A 20,850-nucleotide genomic window follows, 5' to 3' on the forward strand; every position below is an offset into this window, starting at 1 on the left:
TTAGAATTTTTGTAAATTTTATAGGAAGTAACGTAGTAAAATTTAAGAATAAACCCATTATTGATTAAATATTTAGTTTTTTGTTTATAGCAGCTTACAAAATCATTTTTTGTAAATAAATGTATATAAGTTTTTACTTTATTGAATAACTATACTTTAAATAAAAATACTTTGCTCATTTAATTGTAAAAAAGAAACAAACAACAAGATAAACTTTTGTTTATTATTTGGAAGTAGAAGTCAAATATAAGTAATTTTTTTTTTAGTTTGAAGTTGTTCATAATATAACCACTGATTTTAATGTAAAAAAAATAAAACACTATTCATTTGTGTCTGCAATAATTTTAGTTGGTCTTTCTCTAACTACAGATGCAACTTTTGTTTGTATATTTTTTAGTGTTTATAAAATAAACTATTTTAATTTTAAGTAAGCTGGTTAAACAAATTATATTTTTGATAATGTTTATTCTAAAAATCGATACAGCTAATTAATCTTGTTTTGTCTATGTACTAATATTTTTTCATTAACTTTTTTATATAAGTTTTTGGCATAAACAAATAAATTGACCTAAACAATATTTTTAAACTCTAAAAAAATAAAAGTTTTGCGAGTGTTTCTATTATTATTTGTCTAACAGATACATTTTTTCTATGATGTGATAAGTTGCAATAATATTATACAAATGTAGGTAGTTAAGCTTTTTTGCAATCACTAATAATAATAAAAATATACAATGATTTTAAATGTTAAAACTAAAAAACAATCAAGTATCGGTAATCGGTAACTAATTAATTTTAAATTAGGTTGTTTTAATTCAAACTAAGTTTGTTACTTAGTTGTCAATAGTAATGAGTTTATTGGTAAACTTATATTATTTTTTGTCCTACATAAAATACTAAAACGTACTAAACTAATAACGAGAAAGATAAACACATACGTTTGCTAGACTTAAATACTTTTTTCTGCTAATTTATTTGTACCATAAAAAACCTATTTTTGAAGAACAAAAAGTGAACATGTTTAGGTTAGAAGTATAAAACAACTTTATACTATATAAAATACTGAGTGAACTACCGAATCCAAAAATTTTGGATTCGGCTGGATCCAAGTCCGAGTCTTATTTTCAAATTAGGATTCGGACGACACCGGATCGAATTCGAAAGATTTAAGATGCATATAATGTAAATAAAATGTAAGTTTATATATAATAAATACTTATTATATTATTACCTGTTTAATAAACTAAGCTTGAACAATATTTTTAATGTGTGATTTATGTTATTAATTAAATATTTAAGAATAATTAACTTTATAAAAAAACAAAAAAACAAATCATGCTGCATACACTCATACACTAAAACTTAGTTTTAATATTCAAGCAGCACTTCCGACTAGTTTGTATTTTTGTAATGCAAAATAAATAATTCATCTACTTTAATAAATGCTTAAAGCAGAAAACAAATCATAAACAAAGTTAAAATATTTTACGTTTAACTTAAGAACTAGTTTTTATGGTGACCATAAACGAATTAGAACATAAACTTTTGCATGTACTTATATTTTAGAACAAATTGCAATTCAAAATAACATAGAGGCGTAATAAAATGAAATATAATACCAACTATATTAAAGTCCTAAAAAAGTATATGAACTACAATTGTTATAAAAAGTTTTTAAATTCCACTTAGGATTACACTTTTACTATTACAAAAAAAAATAAAAATTTACATTAATAATCGTTTATAAATATAAAACGAACTACAACTGCAAAAAAGTCTTTTTATACTACAAAAGACTGTTCTCGTTTTTTCAAGTTTTGGTTGAGTAATAAAGTTTTCGCCAGTCCTTGGAAGCAATCAAAAGCCCTTTTCCTCGTACAAATTACCATCTTGAGAAAATAATTTTTCAGAATACACAGAAGATGATAGTGCAGCAAAATATTTCCTTGCGAAGCTGGCTGGCAAGAAGTGGTAATTTTTTTTTGTCTTGTTCAAGGTCCACTAGTTTAAGACACTTTATTCTCTTCAGTTTATGCATTCAAATTCTCTGAGGCAAAAAAGCCCTTCGATTTTCTTTTAACTTCTTCATCAATAGAATAATGCTACTCGTCCTCCTGTGTAGCTGTGTTTGATTCTATTTTGAACAAATGGTAGTAAGTTCAAATTTTTTTTCGGATCAAAATTTTCAGAGGGTTGTGGTTTTGGTTTCTCTGGTGGCAATAAAGAAGAATCATCATCTAAAGAGATATGTTTTTTAACATTAGATTTTAGCTGCTCTAAAACATTATTTTTTTAGTAAGAAGGGAATGCGGTAAGTCAGTATCGTTTATCAAGGGCTGTTGTGACTAATAGTAATTTGTTGTCATTTATGTTTAAGTTGTTGTTATTGGTATAGAACACGGTTGGGCAATATATAGGCCGCGGAGTTAAAATGACCAGCCCCGACCGTTTTTTGAGTTACAATGGAATCCGATCCGCAGCTGAAAATGACCGGACCGTGATAGAAGTGTTGGCCCGCAAAGTTTAATACTACAAAATATTTTGTAACTTTGACATCAAAAATGTTTAAAAATGGCTTTTAAAATTAATGTCTATTAACAAAAAAACTGTTTGTCTTGATATTTTGTGTTGTTCTTAATTAGTTAGAACATATTTTTGTCAAATTACCTAAAGCACAGTGTTTGTTTAAATCTAATATTTTACATACCAACCTTTGTCGATTACCATGTCAACTCTATTTGTAGACATTTCAAAAATCTGATATGTATCAACTTTCGTATTAAGTTTTCACGTTTTAGAAACTTTTGTATTTAAGATGTCTAAGAAAAATCGACCGTATCTATAAAACTAGATTTCGGCCAAATCTGTAACTTTAATTTAAGTTAGATTCCGACCTGATTCGGATCTCAATTTAAAATTAGTATCAAATCAGATCCGATAACACGTTCAAACTAAGATCCGGTCTAATCCTGATTTAAAAATGCATTATCCGGATATAATAATTAGACTTAATTAATTTTAAAACTTTTAAAGGTTTTTCTCTCTTAGTTAATTATATTTTAATGTGAGTTTTTAAGTGTGCAACCGAAATACTCTAGAGCTTTTGTTTACCTACATAAAACTAAACTCAGAACTTAAATATTAAGTCGTATAAAAAAAATTATGTTTTAGTTGAAGTTTGTGAAATTGAATTAGTAACATATACAATCATTTTTAAATAGTTTTAATCTATAAGTTTACAATTGAAAACATCTTTTTATATTTACATTTATATTGTTATTAGTCTCAACTTAAAATTGACAAATAAGACAAATATTATTTACATTAAAAGAAATTAATTAGTTTGTCAAAAGAGCTATTTGAAAAATTTTCTACACAAACTAAAAGAAAATGTTAACTTAAAATTTAATGTTATATGTTGTTTACAAATTAGAGTTATATATAAAATTAATAAAAAAAAACTTTAAACAATAAAATTTAGGTGTACATTGATAGTGTTGATATGTTTTTATCGATGTTCAGTTTTGTTATTTTTTTAATTTCTTGATTTGAACATAAATTATAACATTTACGATATTTTAAAGTTTAAGAAAACCAAAAAGTATGCTAATATTATTACTCGTAAATATAATTTATTAATATATGTATAAAACATAATAAACCAATAACATGTTCACCACTGTTTGAATATAAAAAACAAAACAACCAACATTTTATTTTTTTAATTTCAAAATAAAAAGAAACATACTAAACCAAAAAAATGTTAACCAATTTAGTAACTAGCTCTTTAAATTGAAGAAACTCCTATCTTTAGCTATTCTGAAAACAAAAACTTTTTGTATGATTATAACAAACAAATACTCATACCAAAAACTTGTTGATAATAACTCATGTAGACATATACAGAAAAATAATTTAATTTCCATTTACTTGTGTGAGTTTATAAAGAATACAAAAGCAAAATACAAAACAAATATATATAAAATTCACCAATGCATATAAAACATTCAAAATACTAATACCAAACGTATATATATATATATAATATTTAATTGGACTTGAACTTCATTTCCACCCACTTGAGGGAGTTGATTCCGCTGAACCTGCCCAACCAGAACACTCCTCCCCACTTCTCCTCCGTCTTGTACCTCCCGTTCAGGTTGCTCTTGGCGCAAGCGCGGAACCAGAAACCTGTTGTGATAAGTGCTGCTGTAACATAAATTAAAAAAGTACAAAGTGAAATTGATGGGTGCGTGTAATTGTAGGTCGAACCAGAAACCTACTGTAAAAGTAGTGGTAATGTTTAGAAAAATTTCCCTTGCTTAAAACTTTTTTATTTAACTGACTTAAGAAACTTTTTAGCAAACTAAAACTACACTAATTTGTTCAAAAATTTAATTAATTTCTTTTGAATAATATTTAGTTCTTAACGCGAAATCATTCACATGATGATGTTTTTGTTAGAACTATGTAGCGCAAGGAGTAATGAAAAACATAAAAAAAAATATATACTTGTGAAAAATTAAAACGTTTGCAATAATAACTGATCGCGATAAGTAAATTGAAATAATTGCATTAAACAGCCAGTAAGTAATTTGTTGCGTTCTTTGGGTAAAACTAAGTTTAGTTTAACATCTTAAACTATGAATACATGTAATTCTATGAATAAAAACCATAAAACTGTTAGTTTTGATTTTAATGCTATAATTTGTGTTAATAAAAAAAGCATTTGTTTTTTAACTTTTGTTAACATATAAAGAAGCTGTGTGTCAGAAGGTGTAAACAATGGTATTATGCTTTTATTTTTACATATACTTTTATTTAACTAAAACGGTTTATATATAGATAAACTTATGACTACGGTGCAATTTTTTAAAACTACGAAATATTATGCTTTAAAACAATGTTTATAAAAATTAATGATAAAAAATATCTTTATACACATTAATAATGTATTTTTTTAACTAAAAATTTACACTATAATACAAATAAACCTGTGTATTTATAAAGATCACTTATATTCTTTACTTTTTTTTATCTTGTGTCAACATTTAATCAGTATGAACCAAGTAAACTTGTTACGTAATTTATAATGATAAGTAAAAAGCTAGCGGCAGTATTTCTACACAATGTAACATTTTTAAACTTCAATTTTTTTTACGGATTAGAAATACTTCAAAAAAAAACAACTTGTAAGTTTAAAAAATGTTTTTTTTCAAAACTAGTTCTTACCTTTCATTAATAAAAAATGACAAAGAAACTAATTCAATTTAAATTTTTACTACAAAAATCTGTTTTGATTCAAAAACACGTCAAAAAAACTTAAACAGATTCCATTTTATCAAACACAAATACTCCAATTTCAATAAGTGTACAACAACATAATGTTTTAGTTAATATAAGTGATTAAAGTGTCAAGTTCATACAGCATTTAAACCTGAACGATCGATTTTAGCGCAGTTCAAAGCTTTAAACTCATCCACATCTCTGTCATGAGTACTGAACTTCATTCCTCTATTGTATGATATTGCGTCTCCTGTTATTGTCATTGTAGTTTCATATAGGCTTTAATTAGACTTTTCTTTAAAGTATATTTTATAAACTATAAACAAGTTTTTAAAGATATAGAAGCACAAATTATATTATAAATACTTTAAGAATTTAATTTTTGTAAAAAGCTTGACCAAAACAAATTACTATTAAAGCCACTGTTTTATTTAATTAGTTTTTTAAACAATTTAAAAGTAACCGAAAACATTAAAAACATACCTGCGTTACCAGAATAGGAACCTTCATCAAAGTTAAGGGTATAGTCGTCACCTTCACCAATGTAAAAGTTCCTGGAAAATATGACAAATAGTGTTAATCTAACACAGCTATTGTTAAACTTTCATAGTTTTTGTAAACATTTTTATTTAGCTTATTTTGTTGTTTGAATTACAACTACATTAATGTTAGTAAAACAAATGTTTTAACCAACGGATACAGCTTCAAGCTGAGTTTCAACATTAATTAGTCTAATTAAATAACTCACTCAGTAATCTAGCCGATATTTTACAATAAAACTATACAACATAGATTGTGTTCGAATATACAAATTAAACTCACTCATAAGTAGCATAAGCCTCGTTGTCGCTGAAATCACGGAAATCAATGCGAAGAGTGTTGCTTTTGTTCATGGTGGCCATGTGCAAGTTTTCCAAACCTTTGTTAAAAATTATTGTTGAAAAGATATTAAAGGTTAAATTTGTAAAAACTTTGAGTGATTCTGAGTAATCGCTTGAATTTAACTTATAATGCTCAAATTTAGTCATAAAAAAATGGGTATCTAAGTATAATTAAAAGTATAAAAACTTAAAAATTACACTAAGTAAAACTAATTTCTTTAAAAATAAGTTATATTTTTTTTATTTGATATACGTTAGTCAAATTTTTTTTTAATACTGAAGCGTGTTAAAAGTTAATTTTGTTTGGTTATGTCAAAAAAAAAGAAATTTTTTTTATATATTTTTTATAGTTTAAAGAGATTAGAGTTATTAGTTTTTCTTTTAGTTTAAAGATAGTTTTAAGAACAACTAACTTTATAGACTAGCCGATGTTTTACAAAAAATATTACAAAATAGATTGTGCTTGAATAGACAAAATAAATTCTATCATAAGTAGAACATCACTCAAAGTAAAACATATTTTCTCATTTTGATATAAGGTTAATCAAATTTTTGGTTTAATACCAAATCTTATCTAAAGTTAATTTTGTTTTGTTATGTCACAAACCAATAATTTGTTATAGTTCAAAAAAGGATAAAATTTTGGGTCAAAAACATAACTCTAATAACTGATTCTAACCCATCCAAAATTCCCCGGTAGAGTCGCCGAACCCATTGGTGTATTCTTCGAAATTTCTGTAAAATCCAACACTGCCGTCTTGCCTTCTTTGAAAAACCTAAAAATAAAGATTTTAGAACTATTTTAAACTATTTTCTAAAATATTTTACTCTATAAAGATAAAACTTGTGAAACTAAGCTTATAGTATTAATATTAAGTGGTTATTAATAAAGGTGAAATATAAAGCTAAACATAAGTCCATATCAAAAACAATAACTGAGCAATAAAGCATCTTGAGAGAATTATGAGTTGTATTTAATTATAATACTTTCTTTTTTATAAAAAACAAATTAGCTTTTATAAATTGAAGCATTTTATAAAAACAATAAGAAGTGTATGTATTAATGTATATGTATATTTATTTATTTATTTATCTAATTATATAAAAACTATAATTTAAACAGCTGTTTCACACATTGAGATATAGTTTTTATATAATTAGATAAATATTTAGCTCCAATTTAATTTGTCGAGCACTATCGATCAGAACTTTTTACAAAACCTTTTATATATATATACATATACATTAATACATACACTTCTTATTGTTTCTATAAATATTTATATATTGATATATATATATTACAACAGTTTACCGTCCAGTCCCCGTCATCTCTCATATCGCAGGAAACCCTAAAACCTGATGATTTTTGCGGGAAAACAGTGTAGACACCGGATGACGCTGTCGGGCAGTAAACCTTTATATCGCCACAATCAGCAGGTTTCACCAGCGATTCTGTTTAAAATTTTTTGTTAAGGTACAAGAGTTACACGAGTTTTTGGAGCCAAGCCTTCAAAAGCTGTCTAGTTTAAATTGTAATGTCGAAATGTTTTTATAAGCGTTTAAATTTTTATTTTTCACTTTACTTGTTTTTTTTTGCAACAACTTACTGATGCACTTTTCAGCTACGTTTTCACTTTCATACGTATTTGCTTCAATAAATTGACCTGTAATTACAAAAAAAAGTATAAGAATGTTTTTTTGACAAAGAAAAATTTAAACTACAAAGTAATATTTAGAAACAAGTATTTTAGAAACTATTTACAACAAGTTAAATAACAAGCTGTTTTGTATAATTAATTATAAAAACAGGTTACTTAAAATAAAAAAATACTATATGTATAAACGCTTTATTTAACTTTAAAAAATATTTTTCTTTATTCAATTTATTTAACTTTTTGGTTTTAAATAATGTATATTTACGAATAATAAACTTACAAAAAATTGAAACGATAAAAAATGAAAGGAGATTCATCTTTTATTTCTACTAAATAACACTTAAATCAGTAAAATAAAATGTTTGTAAAAGATTGATAAAACGTTGATAAATTAGCTGTTTATTTCATTTATAACTTTTAAGTCCTTATATCAAGCTTGCATAAGACATCGTCAAGTTTATCGTTTTTGTTTGTACAATGACGCTATAAGAAGCTTTCGCGATAAAAACTTAATAATTTCAACTTTAGTTTAAATGTATTGTTCATGTTATTAATCTTTCAATAAAACTGTAACACAACTAAAAAAACTCCCAATGTACTAACAAATTTTAATATGCTAATAAGAATACTTTTAGTTTAGATGTATTAAATAGATTAATAAAATCAAAGTTTTTAATACTGATCCGATTTTCAAGACAAACGATAGAGCTTATAATTTGAAATAATATTAACTAGAACTAAAAACATTGTAAAAGCAATTTTTTGTTATTAAATTGTGCTGTACCTGTTTTTAAATAAAAATTTAAACTTTATATTTTCAAAAGTATTAATCCAAAGCCGTTTTACCCTTTCAGATAAAATAAAAACAAATATTTTTTCTTTATTTTCTTTATTCAAAAACTCAAAGATATCATTATACTTTTACAAACATATAATTGTAAATTAAAAAAACATTTACAATTTTTTTATTAAGTTCAAAAGAAAGCATAAATATTTGTCTGTCAATAAACGCAAGTCCATTAAATAAATATAATTTATTTTTAGCTTACTTCAATATCTTATAATACTAGTTTTTGCAACTGTAAAACTAATCTTACAACTTTAAAATACTCTAACTGACTAATAAAAATAAATCAATTTTAGTACATTTCTTTTTTTCTAGTTCTAAATACAAAACCTTTTTAAATTTATAATTATACCTTACAAACACGAAACTTTGAAGTTTTGATCAAAGAAGCTGTGTTTTTACTTTAATAAACCTCATTTCTAAAAATTACACCTTTTATGTAACATAAGTTGTATAACACAATCAAGCAAACAAAACGACGGAACATTTGTTTTCGCTTGTAACCAAATGAGAGGGTTTTCTAGAAGTGAGTTTATCTTGATTTTTTAAACCACTTGTTTATACTTATAAAATCATAAGAATTGAAAGTTTGTGTGTATCTTTAATTAAATTAACATGAAATTGATATACAAAGAATTAATTTACTAAGCAAGTTTGCTAACATACAAACTTTCCAACTTTTTGAATAATAATAACTACATTATTTAAACGTTTTCTTATACAAATTTTACGATAAACTAGTAATTTATTTTAAAACAACATTATAAAATAAATACTTCACTAAACAAAATAATTTATGTAGAGTTTTGTTTTACAATCAAGTAATACAATTGTACAAACAATATTGTGTTTTACGCTTGTTTCATTTAGAAAAACAACCAATTCCTTTGAAGAAAAATTAATTTTGTTTATTAACAATAGCTTAAAAGCAAACATTTGAATAAAAATTATATTTTTATCATACAATTTATTAAAAATTGTATATATATATCCTACAATGTACAATAAAAATGACATAACATAATTTATATTATAACCTTTTCCGATCTCTTATAAGTGTGTTGTTTCTTTTCACGCCTACGTAAAGCTTTACAGTGTCATTTTAAATTCAAGTACTAAATAAAACAACACAGTCTAAAAACTTAAACTAAAACAAATTTCAATTAATCGTGATATATTTTAGTAAGTGCTAAACGAATGATCGTAAAAAAGACAACTGTAAAAGTAGTGTAAAAGTCTCCATAAAACCAACGGACAAAATACTTCTGTTTGTTAATTGAAAGTCACACCGTCCGCGCTAAATTTAACAATTAAGTCAATTAAATTTTTGAAAAAGTAATACGTGTAATAGACATTTGAGCTTTAAATGTGTTTGAAACAACACAAAAAGTACTAAAATATAAAATCTCCAACAAGAACATGTAGTGTGATATTTAGAAAATTGACAACATTTGTCAATGATTTAATGGTTAAGTTTTTACTAAGTTTTTTAAACTTTAGAATTTAAACTATTACTTAATTAGCGAAATTTTAAGGAAATAATTTAGATTTAAAACTAGTTTTATACAAATGAAATATTCAAACAGATTATAAACTACTACATTTTTAACTATAGTTTTGCATAAGCTTAATCTCAAGCAAAAAAATAAGTTATAAAATAAAAATTAACCTCAATATTTTTTTTCTAAATTAAGTATATAAACGTATTTTATAAATATAATATAAATAAATACTACCTACTATTTATGTTTATTTTTTTTAACTAAAATCAATACACTAAAAATGTATTTTTTTTTTAATTTTTAAATTTTTCGGCTGAAGCAAAAACAGCTTATATTTTACAAGTATCTTTTACTTACTAGATATTATTTTAGTGTTTTCTTTAGCGGTTTTATTTTTATTAAGTAGGATTTTTCTGTTTTATAAACAAGTAGTTAAGGTCTAATAGATTAAATGAAAATACGGTTTTAAGAGCAGCTACTTTTATTGGTTTATGACTAAGTTTAGAAACTACTATTTATTCTAATTGGTATACCGTTTAAATATAGTATTAAAATAAATTAAATAAAACACTTAAAGGTTTGTTTATACTTATATGAAAAAACTATTTATTTCAAATCACTATACTTTAAATAAAAAAAGATTTTAAGCTTTATTCATTCAAAACATATAAATTGTAAAAAAAGCAAATGATATGTTACTTAAAATTTCTAATCAAGTAGGAAATCTTAATTTTCATTATTTAATTTGTATTATCAAAATACAATGTATCTAATTCAGATAGTTACGATAATACTGATATATTTAGTAGCTGTTAACGTTTGTATAACTCAATATAAACTTACGATAACGCTTAGCTAATTTTATTTTTTTAGTTTTATAGCTAACAGAACTTATATTATCATTTTTTTTAGTGTAAGGTTATAATCTTATAAAAAAAAATTACAGAAAGTTGCTCGGCGTATCGGAGACTACTTTGTAATAACTTCTGGAACGTTAAAGTTTCATCAGCTCCAGTCGACAAAGTTGTCAAACCGAAACCGCACCGCTCTTATTCGAATGAAGCTGTTCTTACAAGTACTACTAAAAGAATTAAACAAAAACCTTCTTCTAATCAAGACATACCAATCGAAACTCCTATTACTACCACTAATCGTAAAGAAGATGTCAATCCAAAACCGCACAGTTCTCTTTCTAGTTTTAATCCTGATCTTACAAACACTGTTAAAAGAAAAACTACTTCTAAACAACAACCATCAACTGAAATTGATACTACTACCGTTCATACTACTACCACTAATCGTAATAAATATCCTTCACGCAAAATTCATGCTACTACCACTGTTCGTAATAAAGATGCATCACGCAAAATTCAAAGCTCTGTCAACACTAACTATACTCGAGAACCCAAACAAAATTCGCACAGTTCTAATTCCAGTGATAAAAATAAAAGCTCCATGAACGCTGTTTCTAATAAACCTAGAAAATCTAAACTTCCAAGTACTTTTGTCAATAATTCAAACCAACGTCCTCCATCGAAACTTGGCAGACTACCTAAAGTTGAAAGTTCTGTTAGCAGTTCTTCTGATCAATCTCTTCCATCAAGACCCGTGTCACGCAATGATCTTTCCGATGATGACGAACTTTTACCGAGACTTGCTGATAACAAAGAGAGATTCACCGTTTCTGATTCTCGGTCTTCCGACTCTATTTCACGGAACACAAACAAGTTGCCTAAATTTCAAAGATCTGACAACAAGTCTCACAGTCGTAACAGCAGTAGAACCAACACAAGGTTTAGCGACAGCAGAAACAATGCAAGGTTTAGCGACAGCAGAAACAATGCAAGTTTTAGCGACAGCAGAAACAATGCAAAGTTTAGCGACAGCAGAAACAATGCAAGTTTTAGCGACAGCAGAAACAATGCAAAGTTTAGCGACAGCAGAAACAATGCAAGGTTTAGCGACAGCAGAAACATTACAAAGTTTAGCAACAGCAGAAACATTGTAAGGTTTAGCGACAGCAGAAACATTGCAAGGTTTAGCGACAGCAGGAACATTGCAAGGTTTAGAAACAGCAGAAACAGTACAAAGTTCAGCCCGAGGCCTGCAAAAGTAGCTACGGCAAACAGCAACTCCACTATTTACTCTTCTTCGAAAAAGAAACAAAAAGTAGTTGCAACAAAACAAGTCTCCAGGATTTCTGGAAATTTTAGTAGTGCCAGAAATGTAACTTTTGAACAAAACAACTTTTAAAAACTGCTTTTTGCAACAACTCTGAAGCCTATGAACTCAACACAATAAAGATCTCAAACAAGAAAGCAGTTTATTCAGTTTTTTTTACAATATCCCACCAGTAAAAAAAAAAATTGAGCAAACTTAGAAACTATTTAAAAGAGTTTAGAAAACATTTTATTATTTTTATTTCTAAGAAATGGCAAATTTGAATCTTATTTTGTGTAATGAAATAGTATTTAATAGAAAAACGATATTCGTTTATGTTACACTATCACAAACAACATATTTTTACTTTAATGAACTAAAAATGTTGAATATTTTGTTTTTTACATTAGAGTGTACAATTGTTTACTTTTTTAAAGCCTTTAAAAACCTATTGAAAGAACTTATATGTTTTGTTTAACCTAAGTATCAATTTTTACATACATAAAATTTATTCTTAAATTAAAAACAGATTTTCATGCGTATACATTTTTCTTATGGTCATGTTTAAGCACTATATTTATTTGTAGTTATTTGTTGCTTTTTATCATTACACTTGTTTTTTAAAGCTAAAAATAGTCTATATAGATGATGACTGCAATGAAACACTATAAATACTGAAAATGTTAATTTTTAAAGCCAGAAACTTAACTAAGTGTCGGTTTTACTTGTATATTACAATTATATTGCACTACTTTTTTGGTTTATATTTAATAAAATTGTAAAACTTTCAGCTAAGATAATATTTACTAAGTATAAGATTTAACACGAAATCTTTTTTTCATATATTTTTAGATCCTATATAGTTTTGTAAACTATTGTTACTTCTAATAAAGCGTTATAGGAAATCTTACTGAGTTTCTTTTGATATTAAAAAACACTGGTAATGCGTAAAAACACAAAGTTTTAAGCAAAATTTTAAAATATTTCAGTGTAAGCAATATATATTTCATTAATGAAACTTAAATAAGTTTTCAACAAATTAAACTTTTCAAAGTGTTATGTTTTAATATAATGACTGAAATTCCAAAGAATAAATTTAATAACCATTCTACATTTACTGCATAAAATTACTAATACAATAACCAAATTAATTTAAATTAAAATTACGTTAGCAATATTTGTAACTACGATGTTTCTCAGTTTGCATTAACTAAAAAAGGCAAATAAATATGTAATAAAGAAACACCGAAAATATGTCTTAATTCTTTTGTGAAAATTAAAAAAAGAAGGTTAGAAGTTTAAAATATTTTATTATTTAATAAAGTTATACCCCAATTAAATAACAGTTAAAATAGTTTGCTTTTAATGAATATTTGTTTACTAACTATAATATTACTACAGTTTTTAATGTATACTTAACATTAATATTTAATTTTAACTTTTTTTTGTAACTTTAGAAAGCATAAAGTTATTCAAACAGCTTAGCACCGGTCTTTTTTATTTATATTTAATTCAAAAAAACAAGTGTCTTAAACTTTAAAAATATTTTTTAATTATAATCAGGTAGAAATACAAATGAAACGGCATGATATAAAATTAAACAGAATATATTTACTACATAAAAATCTTAAAATTAATCATTTAAAAACAGATTAAGGTTAATAAACTAAAAATAATTTTTAGTCTTAGCTAACGCAAAATTTATGTTAATTTGATTAAATGCTAGTATAATAATTTCTAAGGTAGGTTAAGTTAAAAATATAAGTTTCCTCTCTTATATATCTTTGTTTCATTTTTAAAAAAAATTAATACTTTCTTTTGTTTTGTTTTTTTTTTTACTAAAAAAAATGTTAAAACCGTTCTTATTAAATTAAAAAAGATTTTTTTAGGACATTTTTAAACAATTTATAAAGCTGTAGCGCAGTTATTTTGTTTAAACTAATGTAAAATATACAAACTAATGTTTAAAATATTTTTCTAGTATATTGTAGTTATAAGTTAACATAAAGATTCGTGAGTTTAAGATACTACAACATTAGACTTCATAGCGAAAAAAGGAGTTTGTTCAAAAATTTTATAAGTTGTTAAATTAGGTATGACATACAAATAAACATACATTAAAAAAAGATAAAATCAATTTCAAGTTTTCAGACAAAATAACATTTAGAATAAGTAATATATTTTCAATTATTTAACTTACTTAAGTCTTTTACTAAAAAGAAAAGAAAAGTTTTGGCACATCAACCTACCTTGAAACTACTTCTAAAACTGTATTCTGTTACTTTATTGTAAATAAGGTCTATACAGTAACCTCTCGCTCTCGCATATCTACGCACTCATGACGTTACGCACTCTCGTTTAGTTACGCATTTTAGAATTCTAATAATTCAAAAAACTAAAATTTTAGTTTATTTTAATAGTGCACAAAATAGGTTTATTTTATTCTTTTATTTAAAAGTATGTTTTTAAATACTATTTAAGCTCTCTATATCTTTAGACTTTGTAAGCTTATGTTCTTTGGTTAATTGATAAACATTTAGTTATACCTCAGTATATCAGAAATTATGTTAACAATAAGATATTAAACTAAAATTCTCAAAGAATAATGACTGTGTAAAATAGTGAAAGTGTTATGAAATAATGAGAGTATAAAGCACAAATATATAACACAGCACTCTTGCCCTATATATAAATAGAGCAACACAGAGTTTAATATAGACACAACATTATTTCTTAATTGTTACTAAAAACTTAATTATAAATTTAGTTTGCTTAGTGGGATATAATACAAATGTTAAGTATCAAATAAGTCACATCTAAATAAAGATAATAACTACTTCTTATAAGAATTAGTTAAATTTTTCTACAAGTATTATTATTTAAAATAAATTTAAATACATTTTTTTTAAATGCATAGTTTTATCATTTGTTTTCATTTTCATAACTAAAGTAAACAAACTGTTAAAAGTGGGAAACCCCAGTCTGTTTTTAACTAGAAGCAAAATAAAAAAAACAGCCATTATAGTATATTTGGTATCTCTCGTATCTTTACGATTTCTCATATCTTTACGCACTTTCTCTGTGGACACAATGTGCGAGAGGTTACTGTACATCAAAAGTAGGTGCGTGTAAGGTCTTTCAAGTGGATTGTTTTTAATATTTTTATAGCATTTTTTATTTGAGATTAAACTAAAATGTTTTAGAAAATGAAGTAAGTGGTTAATTTTGTTCAATAAAGGATAAAAAAAACGCTAAAAGTTAGGTTTGGAGACCTGGTGTACGGAAAAACTTTTCTTCTATGAAGTTGTACTCCAAGGATAAAGTTTAATATCTTGTCAAGGACGTTGACATAATGTCGTGGCATTACTTAACTAGAATATTCAAATAGTAGTTATTAAAAATTTTTAGCAAAATATTTGGGATATCCTCAGGCCTTCTTTTTCATATGATTTAAAATTTTCTACGAATGATAGTTTTAAATTTCTTTTATTAAAACAATCATTGTTATATTTATCTTACTCTGTACAAAGTTAGTCGTTTAGTTATACATTAGTAACTAAAACTGCACTATTTTTAGGTTAACTTAATAATAACTATAGATAGTCAATTAGAAAATAAAACTGCAATGTCCTTTAATTGTTTTTTTCAATTTGAGTCAATTTTATGAGAATAATTACTTAGTTTGAAATGTTTTAGTTAAGTTTATAAAAGTTTTAGAATGTAGGTATAAAGACATTTGTTTTAACATTAAAGTTTGGTAATGAGTTTTATTCGACTTTAAAATTAATGGAAAATTTATAAAAATGTTTGTTTACAGTAACCTCTCGCTTATTTACGCACATTGTGTCCACAGAAAAAGTGCATAAAGATATGAGAGATCGTAAAGATACGAGAGGTACCAAATATACTTACTATAATGGCTGCTTTTTGATATTGCTTCTAGTTAAAATCAGACTGGGGACTTTCTAACTTTTAAGAGTTGTTTACTTTATCTATAAATATGAAAACAAAAGATAAAATTATACAAATATTAAAAAAAAATTCAATTTATATAAAATAATTATACTTGTAGAAAAACTTTACTTAATTTAACAATAAGTAGAACTTATCTTTATCTTTATTTATATGTGACATATTTGATACTTTATATTTATATTCTATTCTATTTAGCAAATTAAATTTATAATTAAGCACTTGTTTACATTTAAAAAACGGTGTGTTGTTTATATATAAATTTGTTTATATAGCCTTTTACAAATATGTGCTTTTGGTGCTCTATAATAGATTTCTTTTTTTAAACAAAAATATATGAAAAACTTTTAATAAAAATTATTTATGTTACTAGAACTTTTTTCTAATTTAATCTCTTATTGTTAACAAAATTTCTGATATACTGAAGTATAACTTAATGTTTATCAATTAGTCAAGGAACATAGGTTTACAAAGTCTAAAGATATAGAGAGGTGAGTTAGCATTTAAAAACATACTTTTAACAGAAAATATACTATAAACCTAATTCGTGCAATTATAAATATAAATAAAATTTTTACTTTTTGAATTTTTTAGAACTCTAAAATGCGTAACTAAACGAGAGTGCGTAAAGATGCGAGAAATTACTGTAAAAGCTTTTTTTATAAAAAATATAGCTGTCCAGCAGTTAAAATGACCTGACTAGTTTTCTGTGATACATATAAACCAATACTTAAATAGTTATAAAAAGAAATAAAAATTAGTTCAAAAAGTTTATAGTGTAAGACGTGCGGGGATATGTTTCAGTATTTCTTAAATTAAAACTTATTTACATTAGTATAGGTAATGGCTTGGTTTATATAAGTTTGATATTTAAAAGTAACTAACTGTAGTCAAGCTTTAATGATTAATATCAAATATTTTTATATAAGTAGCAGTTTATAGATCAAAAACTGTGCCTAATTAGAATTTTTTTACTTATGAGAAAATTTTATTATCTTTTTTAAATAGGCTCTGTTAAGTTTTATTTTATTGTAATATCAAAACATAACCTAGTTAAAACTCTGTTACAGCTGATTGTAAGCATATTACAAGATACTAATGAAACTCTTTGATGTCTAATGTTTTGAACTTTATATTTATTGCATAAAAACTTACTAAAACAGGACAGGCAAAAAAATCAAGGTTCTGCTTATACTACGTTTTTGATAAAGTAATCCTTTACATCGCAAAGGCTCCAAGAAAGTTAAAAAAACATGTCCATGATCAAAACATATAAGTACAGTTCAATAAAGATCAAAAGATTGTTAGGTCCGTTTTGCTAGGCAAAGTAAAAAGTGTTAACCAGTTGTACAGGCTTTTTAATTTTGTAAAATTGTTTAAACAATAGCTTCAAATAGTTTAAGTATAACTAGTTTTGTACAAGTTGTCCAGGACTACACGGCCAATAAGTTCTTACTAAGGTTTACTACTCGGTGATCTAATAAATATATTTGACTAGAAGTAGGAGCTAACGTGAACATGTAACAAAATATTTGACAGTAAACTCTAATAACAATATGTTGATGTCGCAGGTTTGTGGAGGTTATAACAAAAGAATTGTACAAAAAACATACCTAATAACAGTTGAAAACTTCTTTTACTTTTTAAAAAAACATTGTTGACAGATGTTTTCAGTTTTTTAGTAAATTATCTATTTATTTTAAGAAACTTAATGTTTGTGGCTCTTTTTTATTTGTTTAATAACCTCGTTATACTCTAATAAAATGAGTCTATGATTGTTTTTAATTTATGTAGTAGACTGTTTTAGTTTTTAAAAACATATTCTATTAATTTATGATTTAAAGACACTTATATTAGGACTTAAATAACTTTATATAATTATAATTAAGTGCGTAATTTTATTCTTTTTTTTTTACGACTTAAATACATGAAAATTTAATGAGGTGAAAAAAAACAAAAAAGTATGCATTTTTATTTTTATTATTTTATTTTAATGTATAATACTACTAAACGAAAAAAATAGCACTAGTCAACAAATTTAATTTTAAATACTTAATATAGTGCTCTTTCATTGCTAACTTTAACTTCATTTTAAATTAGCACTCTGTCTATTTTTTTTGCGACTTTTCACATACTAAGTCTTTTGACTCGCCTTGAAGGACACATTGCTCCTGATGACTTTGATCGTTGTTCTTCTGAACGACAGCGTTAAATTGAAATGAATGTTGCTGATGTCGTGTTGAATTTCTAAAAGTCATCAACAAATCTACTGCAAGCATATCTCCTTGAGTGCGCATATTTTCTGAAGTTTAATAAAAAATATTACTATTTTATTTATAGGTGTATTTAAATCGCTTTATTACCATATGGTATAACTAAACGTAAAAAAGACATAGTTTTTATACGAATTGTTACCTTGTTGATTTTGAACGGGGTTATGTTGAACAGGCATATCAACAGAAGTTTGCTGATTACTCAGAATTACAGGTGATCTCGCAAGTTGTTCATGAATCAAACAATTAGCGAGCATGGAAGTGTCCTGAAATTGTAAATTTTTAATTACAAGTTGTTAGAAAACTTTAGAGACTTCAAATTGCGATTTTAATTAAAAAAAAAAACTTTCAAAAACTGGCTTTTGAATTCAATTTTTCATTTTTTTTTAGTTTAACTTTCGAAAAATTATAAAAAAAAAATAAATTAGAGTAGTTATATTAAATAGTTTGTCAGAGAATTTATATCAACATTATCATTCTACTTTTGATCTTAGTACTGAATGTACAACTAGTTAGTCGAGAAGATTTTTTCTATTAATTTGGTATAAAGCATTCCATAAGTTTTATTTCTATTCATAAATAACGTTAGAAGAACATAACATATCTAATTTTAATTTATTGAAAAATTTTAATCACATTTTCTAGCTTTTTTACTTAATTAAACTATTTAGTAAAAAAATTGCAAAGTTCAAATATTTTTTTAAACTTACACGAGAGTAATATGCCTGGAAATTTCCAGCTAGGTTTAAATTCTAGGTTTTATTCTCAGTATTGACTGGACTATTGTGATTATGTGAACCATTGAAGGATCTCATTTGGCTTCTATGCCTTTGAAATGGTTTTGACTTGGAGATTTCTTTTTTTATAGTTTTGCGCAAATCAAACTGGTTCTGATCATTGCCTGAATGATTGTTATGTGTTTTAATTTAATTTAAGTTTATTTTTTAAAACTAATAAAAGTAAGAATTAAAGACCTCACTCAAAATAAAGGTTGTAATAGTTGACCACAAAACGATCATCGGCGCAAAAGGAATAGTTTTAGACTAAAGTCGGTTAAAAAAATGTCAATCTAATAAATAAATTAAACAGTAACATTTTAAGTATCATTTTCAAAAAAGCTAGTTTTCACAAAACTCACCACTTTTAAAGTTTTACTTCCGTTATCTTAAAAAAATGAACTGACTTAAGTACATACAAAATAACGCTTTCACACATATAGCAGTATTAGTTAACTTCTTTTGTTTGTAATAAAAATATTCTAAATAAGTAAGAGCATGATAACTAAATAACAGTTACTTACTGGATAGAGCTTCTTTGACAATCTTGTTAGTAATTTGTTTTAAACAAACATCAGAATTTTCTGAAGAATTAACAACTGAAGAAACGGGAAATGTTGAAGACGTCTAAAAGCTTGGTAAAAGCTCATGAATAAAAAAAAGAGCTACTGAAAAGATTTCAAGAATTGAATTTAAAATTAACAAATGTGTTTATTTATTTTACTTTTGTTTGTTAGCTTTAAAGGTTGATGGTACTAAAACAAAATAAAATCAACTAATATTGTAAGAAAGCTCTACTTCGAAGTAAATTAAACTTAGTTACAAGTTAACTACAAATGAATATAAGTTGTATACTTTTGAAGCTTTTTTATTACTATTTACATTTACAAGTAATGCTTTAGATTAAAACGAGTATAAACTTGACACAAAATTTAAATGTTTTATTTAATTTAAGCTTATAACGAAAATAAATATACCTGTCCTCCATGGTTGTTTTCTGGTTTTATTTCTCCGTATTTTACCTTTAATTTTTAAATATATTTATTATTTTTTGTTTCTTTAAAGTGAGGAATGTAGTATGAATATATTTTACAGTTATTACTAAACAAATTAACAAATAGCTTTCACCTGAGTAACAAAATTTATATATTTACATTGTTATCAAGAAAAAATTATACTTTAATTATCGTTATTTTGTAATGTAGTTAAAATAGTAATGTAAGTATTTCTTATACTAATTTTAATTTGTACATAATCTAGTAAAAAAAAAACTTAAATTAAATACAACTAAGGTTCATCAAACTGGTTAATTTAGTGCCTAAGAGGCTTTCAGGGTGTAAAACTAGTAGAACAGAGGAAGAAGTCTACTATTGGGTTGAATACATTTAAACTTCAACCAAAATAACGTTAACGTAAAACGAGTTTAAGAGTTATTGCTCAAAATAAAAACTCAAAAAAAATTAGCTAACTTTAAGTGCAATGTTTTCATTTGTCA

The 20,850-nt window shown here is 25.0% G+C and overlaps 1 protein-coding gene across 1 annotated transcript; it reads right to left on the reverse strand.

Moving 5' to 3' along the window:
• Positions 1-4,048: 4,048 nt before the first annotated feature.
• LOC145828920 (microfibril-associated glycoprotein 4-like) lies at positions 4,049-8,142 on the reverse strand. The gene is made up of 8 exons (XM_082936667.1): positions 8,106-8,142; positions 7,778-7,834; positions 7,483-7,622; positions 6,847-6,943; positions 6,109-6,205; positions 5,770-5,840; positions 5,438-5,536; positions 4,049-4,191 (listed from the first exon to the last, which is right to left on the reverse strand). Exons 1-8 carry the CDS (start codon positions 8,140-8,142, stop codon positions 4,049-4,051), a joined length of 741 nt encoding a protein of 246 aa, XP_082792793.1.
• Positions 8,143-20,850: the final 12,708 nt, after the last annotated feature.

Source organism: Thalia democratica, chromosome 2, assembly GCF_965202585.1.
Source record: "Thalia democratica chromosome 2, ktThaDemo2.hap1.1, whole genome shotgun sequence".
NCBI classification, from domain to species: domain Eukaryota; kingdom Metazoa; phylum Chordata; class Thaliacea; order Salpida; family Salpidae; genus Thalia; species Thalia democratica.

Coding starts and splice junctions, on each gene's coding strand:
- LOC145828920 (XM_082936667.1), bottom strand. CDS start 8,142: ATGAATCTCCTTTCATTTTTTATCGTTTCAATTTTTT. Junction 7,835..8,105: donor TTTTATCGTTTCAATTTTTT/GTAAGTTTATTA, acceptor TTGTAATTACAG/GTCAATTTATTGAAGCAAAT. Junction 4,192..5,437: donor CGCTAAAATCGATCGTTCAG/GTTTAAATGCTG, acceptor TTATCACAACAG/GTTTCTGGTTCCGCGCTTGC.